This window comes from Phyllobates terribilis, unplaced genomic scaffold (genome assembly GCF_046119375.1).
Source record: "Phyllobates terribilis strain yellow unplaced genomic scaffold, ASM4611937v1 Scaffold_10__3_contigs__length_209671492, whole genome shotgun sequence".
Taxonomy (NCBI): domain Eukaryota; kingdom Metazoa; phylum Chordata; class Amphibia; order Anura; family Dendrobatidae; genus Phyllobates; species Phyllobates terribilis.
The window spans coordinates 189059938-189066385 of record NW_027362770.1 but is presented as its reverse complement, the minus strand read 5'-3'; the positions used below and the strand labels follow the sequence as shown (position 1 = coordinate 189066385).

The 6448-nt window shown below is 50.9% G+C and overlaps 1 protein-coding gene across 2 annotated transcripts in view; it reads left to right on the top strand.

The window, feature by feature from the left end:
* Nucleotides 1-504: 504 nt before the first annotated feature.
* Nucleotides 505-6448, top strand: part of LOC141164275 (uncharacterized) — a 71409-nt gene continuing 65465 nt past the window's right edge. Inside the window, exon 1 of one of the 2 annotated variants that reach the window (XM_073649405.1) lies at nucleotides 505-608. In XM_073649405.1, coding sequence (XP_073505506.1) covers nucleotides 544-608 — 65 coding nt within the window. In that variant the 5' untranslated portion in view covers nucleotides 505-543. The remainder of the gene's footprint in view (nucleotides 609-6448) is intronic. The other variant, XM_073649406.1, reaches the window with a different exon arrangement.

The window sequence follows — 6448 nt, the reverse complement described above, 5'->3', positions numbered from 1 at the left end:
TGGGGGCTCAGAGGATGCCATGCATACCAGGATGGGGGCTCAGAGGGTGCCATGCATACCAGGATGGGGGATAAAGGGGTGGCATGCATACCAAGATAGGGTATAAAGGGGTGTCATGCATACCAGGATGGGGGATAAAGGGGTGCCATGCATACCAGTATGGGGGATAAAGGGGTGCCATGAATACCAGAATGGGATGGGGACCACTTATACCAGGAAGGAGGGGCCATACATACCAGGATGGAGGATATTAACAGAATTGGGGGACATTACCCCAATACCAGTGTCAGCAGTAGACCCCCTCCCCCATAACAGGGCATCATGACCCGAGCTTTATAGTTTGACTTCGCTCATCTCTAATTATGGAGCATTCATCACGACTGGTATCACACATGATCAGATTAGATACACGGCTCAGCAGACGGTATCACACAGGATAGGCAATCTGTGCCTCTGGCACTCAAGTGCCTGGTTGCTCAGCAGGACTCTTCTTGTATCGGGGGAGGGCTCCGCTTGCATCTCCATGACAGTCAAGTTGTTTACATGCGAAGCTTCAGCAACTTCTCTACTCCAGAGACCCAAATACACAGAGGGGAGGACACCGGCCGGTAAATATTGGAATTAATAATTATTTTGGCACAAGATAAAGAATAGTAATAATAAATCGCCTACTAATTGCAATCGGAATTGTTAAAGGGGTCTTATCCCTCCATTGAGCCCTTCATTCAGGAAATCAGTGGTGGTCTAACACATTGTTCCTCAAGCTGTGGGGCTGGCGTTACCAGTTAGATGTCCGCTAATTTTCGGGAAGGCAAGCTTGCAGAGGTAGGTATCATAGGAATCATTGTATCGAGCACTAGTGATGAGTGAGCACTAAAATGCTCAGGTACTCGTTGCTCTGGTCGAGCACATTGGAATACTCAAGCCCAATGTAAGTCTATGGGAAAATTTTTAGGCAGAGGGCCTAAAAATTGCCCAAATCGATGGGAACAGTACTCAAATGACATGGGGACAGCATGGGGAAGACCCCTGGAAGCATTTCTGACTCCCAGGTCACTTCTCTCAACAACGTTGTCAGAGGTATTATGCCACTTTTACGGACTCACAATAAAACATACAAAAACGAAACCAAAATGGATTTTCCTGGGAAATATGTTAAGGAACATCCTTTCTAGGGTAATGACTTGTATATAAAGCAAAATAAATAACCAAAAACAAAAATGCTCCTCCACACCTTGGGCTATGTTCACACGTAGCGTTTTTGATGCGTTTTTTCACTTTTGCATTGCTTTCAACCGTGACAAATGCATTCACAGGGAAATGTCATTTTAACATTTTACAACCTTATCTGTCCATGTGGTGTGTGAGATATCATCAGACACATCGTGTTTCATTTATGAAGGAGGGACTCTGAAAGTCACAAAGCCTATTTTTATAGGGCCATCAGGCGGCCTTTACTATTCTTAAAGGGCCAGCAGTCGGCCCTCGCTATTCTTAGAGAGCCATCAGCCGGCTATGTTTCACTGTTCCCATTACTAAAGAGTGGGTCTCCTATACTGTTATTGTGTATGCAGTGAGTGGCAGGGACGCACCCCAATACCACTTTGAAAATTTGGATGCACCCCAATACCCCTTTGAAGAGACTTAGAGGAGGGCCTCCTGAAAACAATGTTCCCATTATTAGGAAGTGGGTCTCCCATTGTGTTTGCCTATGTAGTGAATGCAAGGGCTGCCAAAAATTGGGAGGCACTCCAGTGCCCTTTGGAAGAGGCGTGGAGGAGGTCCTCATGAAAAAATGTTCCCATTAGAAAGGAGCAGGCCTCCTATACTTGTAATGTCCATGCACTAAGTATATGGGCTGACAAACATTTACCCCTGGGGGGTATACATGAACAGACTGTATACATTTTTTTTTTTATACCGACATCATAAACACCCTTGAAAAAAATTATGTGGGTGTTGCATCACGGACCACGGTCACCCTGGTGATATGGTGGTGGAGGATGAGGAGAAGGAGGAGGACAAGAGCAAATAGCCAAAATCAGGAAGCGAATACTTATGTGTTGGTGTGAAGAGGTGCATGGGAATAGACCTCCCAAGAAAAGACTCTGGATTTGAATTTATGCTACGCTGCTATCATTCGGTGGTGTTGAGAAGTCTGGCCCAATCCAGCCCTTGTTCATTTTTATAAGAGTCAGCCTGTCAGCATTTTTAGTTGACAGGCAGATGCGCTTATCAGTTATAATTCCACCAGCGGCACTAAAAACCCGCTCTGATAAAACGCTAGCGGCAGGGCAGGCCAGGACCTCCAAGGCATAGAGAGCCAGTTCATTCCATGTATCCAACTTGGATACCCAATAATTATAAGGCACAGAGGAATCACGGAGGACGTTGGTACGGTCATCAAGGAACTCCCTCACCATCTTCCGAAACTTTGCACTCCTTGTAAGAGTACCCCGCGCCTCAGGGCCTGTGCGATGGGAGGGGCTGAGAAAACTCTCCTAGAACTTTGACAGTGTTCCCCTGCCTCTGCTGGATTAAAGTTGTGTCTCTCTCGCCTGTACTCCTTGGTTGTCCAACAAAGTGTGCCCTCTGCTGCCAGCGTTTTCAGATGGGAATATTTTTAATAGTTCTGCAACAAGGGCCTTCTGGTACAGCCCCAATTTTGTAGACCTGTCCGCCTCAGGAATAAGAGATATAAAGTTCTCCTTGTAGCGTGGGTCTAGAAGTGTCACCAACCAGTAATGACTGTCACCCAAAATTTTGAGAACGCGATGGTCATGGGAAAGGCAGAGTAATATAACCTCAGCCATGCGTGCCAGACTACTAACAGGCAAGAATTCCGTGTCCTCACCAAGAGGATGACTGACCATGCTCTCCTCCTCCTCCTCCTCTCTGTCCTCTGGCCATCCACGCTGAACAGACGGTATGACAGCTGTGCAGGTAGAACCGTTTATAGAGCATGAAACTAGCTCCTGTTCTTCCTCCTCCTCTTCCTCATTGTCACCTAATCCACGTTGGGATGAGATGAGGCTGGGCTGTGTGTAATCACCCTGTATGGTTCCTTGCTCCATCTCATCGTGCTCCGACGCAATGCATCCTCTTTGATTGTGAGCAGAGAGCATTTCAGAAGAAATCGAAGCGGGATGATGTCGCTAATTATGGCGTCATCGCCGCTCACCATTTTGGTGGAGTCCTCAAAGTTTTGGAGGATGGTACATATGTCTGACATCCATGTCCACTCCTGAGGTCTTATGTATGGAGTCTGAACTGAATACCGACGGCCTTGTTGATGCTGGTACTCAACAACTGCCCACTTCTGCTCACAAATCCTTCCCAACATCTGCAGTGTAGAGTTCCAATGCGTGGGGACATCGCACACCAGTCTGTGAGCCGGAAACTGCAAACGCTTGCTGAAACACGGAAAAGGCGGCGGAAGCTGTAGGTGACTCTCTAAAATGGGCATACAGCAGGCGGCGTACTTTAACAAGCAGATCCGGCAACTCCGGGTAGGATTTGAGAAACTACTGAGCCATGAGGTTAAGCACATCGGCCAGGTATGGTACATGTGTGAGCTCGCTTCGCGTCAGAGCCGCCACCAGGTTCCGGCCATTGTCACACACGACCATGCCTGGCTGTAGGTTCAGCGGTGTGAGCCACAGATCTACCTGCTCTTTCAGAGCTGTCCGCAACTCTTCAGCATTGTGCGATTTGTCACTAAGCATATTAGCTTCAGCACAGCCTGTTGCCGCTTGGCCGAGGCAGTGCTGCAGTGCTTCCAGCTTGTGACTGATGTGGTCATTTCGGAGATGGAGGCTGAGGAGGAGGAGGAGGCTGAGGAACATGAGGTTCAGGAGCTGTAGACCGTGGGGGCAACCCTGATTGACCTAGGGCCCGCAATCCTTGGAGTCGGGAGGACGTGTTCCGTCCCAAGGTCCGACTGGTTCCCGGCTTCCACTATGTTAACCCAGTGTGCCGTCAGCGAGATGCACCGTCCCTCCCCACAAGCACTTGTCCACGTGTCCGTGGTTAGGTGGACTTTCCCGGTAACTGCGTTGTTGAGGGCACGGCTAGTGTTTTGGGACACGTGCTTGTGTAATGCGGGGACGGCACACCGGGAGAAATAGTCGTGGCTGGGGACCGAGTACCGAGGGACGGCCGCCGTCATCAGGTTGCGGAATGCTTCCATTTCCACGAGCATATAAGGCAAAATTAGAGTGCAAGCAGTCGTGAAATGTGAGAATTTAGCTGTGTGGCCTGTGGGGCATTGGCTGCGTATTTGCACTTGCGTTCCAAGGACTGGGGTATGGACAACTGAACGCTGCCCTGGGACAAGGACGTGGACGTGCTTCCTGATGCTGCTACTTGAGAGTGTGCAACGACAGGTGCAGGGCAGGAGGCATCTCTTCGCATGCACCATGGACAGCTGATTGGCTTGCATGCACAACAGCGGAAGAAGCAATGGTGCCACCCACAGACACTGTTCCTGGACCCTGGGGTTCGGCCCACAAAGTCGTGTGCTTTGCTGCCATGTGCCTGATCATGCTGGTGGTTGTCAGGCTGGTCGTTTTGCAACCCCTGCTGATGCTGGCCTGGCAGGTGGTGCAAAAGGCCTTTTTGGGGTTATCGGCAGAGTCTTTAAAAAACAACCAGACTCGGGAAGACCTAACAGTTGTACTGGCAACTTCCTTCGTGTTGGTGTTACGGGGTACGGTTGCCTGCCTTCTGTCTGCGGCCACCACACTGCTACTTCCTGCCTGATGGAGTGCTCTGCCTTCCTCCCCCTGTGTGCTGCTGTCCTCGCTCTGCATGTCCTCCTGCCAGGTCAGTTACTATATCATCCACCACCTCGTCTTCCACTTCCGCACCCTGGTCCTCCTCCTGACTTTCTGGCAATTGTGTCTTATCATCGTCCACCTCTTGTGACACTTTCCCACCGTCGCCTTCGTGTGACCGTGGCTGCTCAAATATTTGGGCATCGCTACATGCGATCTCCACTTGCCCCACTTCAAGTGGACCGGGCGAGAGGCCCAAATCTATAAATGGAAAAGTGAACAGCTCTTCAGAGTGTCCAAGTGTGGGATCAGTTATCTCCGGGCACTCGGCATGGTGGGAAGAAGGAGAATCAGGATGAGGAATATGCGGTCCAGACTCACGGCTACTGAGACTTGACCGTGTGGAAGACAAGGTGGTGGTGGTGGTGGTGGCTAAGTGACTGGAAGCATTATCCACTATCCAACTAACAACCTTTTGACACTGCTCTGGGTTCAATAGTGGTGTGCTGTGGTCCCCTAGGAATTGGGACAGGAAGGTCAGGCGAGAAGATGTGGGTTTTTGTTGTGGCACAATTTCCGCTTGCCCACGGCCTTGTCCTCGGCCTCTACATGCACCATCACAATCACATCCAGTTCCCCGTCCCTTGCCATGTGCCTTGCCCATTTTAAATGGAGGACAATTTGTGGCGCCCCTGCGGGTTCAGTCGCCACAGAGGTACTGCATCTCACCCAGATGTGTGGTGCCGCACTCTCAGGTAAGGAGGGAGTACTGCCCAGACCCACATACCTGCATCCAACACTACACCATTCCAGACCAGCAGGCGGGGCAAGGTGCTCTGGCTTATGCTGAGCCCTATCCCTGGTTGGAAGTGGGGGGAACCGAGTGAGGGGAAACCATTTAGTGGGTGTGGGTGGAGGAAGTAGTTCAGGGGAGCACTTCAGTAGGAGTATAAGAAAGCAGGGAACCATCTAGAAGAGATCAGACAGTCAGAGGAGTAGGAGTTGTAGCAGGAGCTCTGTAGGAGCTCTGCTCAGAGGAGCGGGCCTAGAGTGAAAGGCCCAGGAGGACTGGCTGGACGAGGACGGGAGCAGAGGGAAGGCTCCAGAAGCGAGGGGATCCCAGGAGCATGGGAAGTGCGGATGCCACCCGTGCGCCCGAATCTGCAGGAACGTGGAGGGATCAGGCCGCAAAGGGGACCGGCCCCTAACTAGTGGAGAACTACAAGGCTCAGCTAGAAATCGGAGGCTTCTGTACTTTCAGGGTACAGTTGCTCACAACCGCAACTACATTGCTAAAAAGGTAGCCACATAGGATTCTGGGGACTGCAGGTTGCCCTGCAAAATCCGAGGTTACCGGCTTGGGACACTGGTTGCGAGGCGCAGGGCAGGAGGGTGTGAGCCAGCGCAGGAAGACGACCGACGAAGGCACACAGAAAGGGGTCCCGTTACGTACTCCTGAAACACCTGGGAGTTTGCTGAACCCCTGCCTTGGTAAACACAGGACGGCGTGGGAGGTTACCCTGGTCCTGGTAACCTGGAGTTCAACAACTGTGAGTAAACCTTGAAGACTGCACCCCGCTGTGTCCTAGAATTATTATCTGCGCCATCCCCTGCACTACACTGCACAGCAACATCTACCTCATTAATCATCACTATATCCTGCCCTGGAGCTA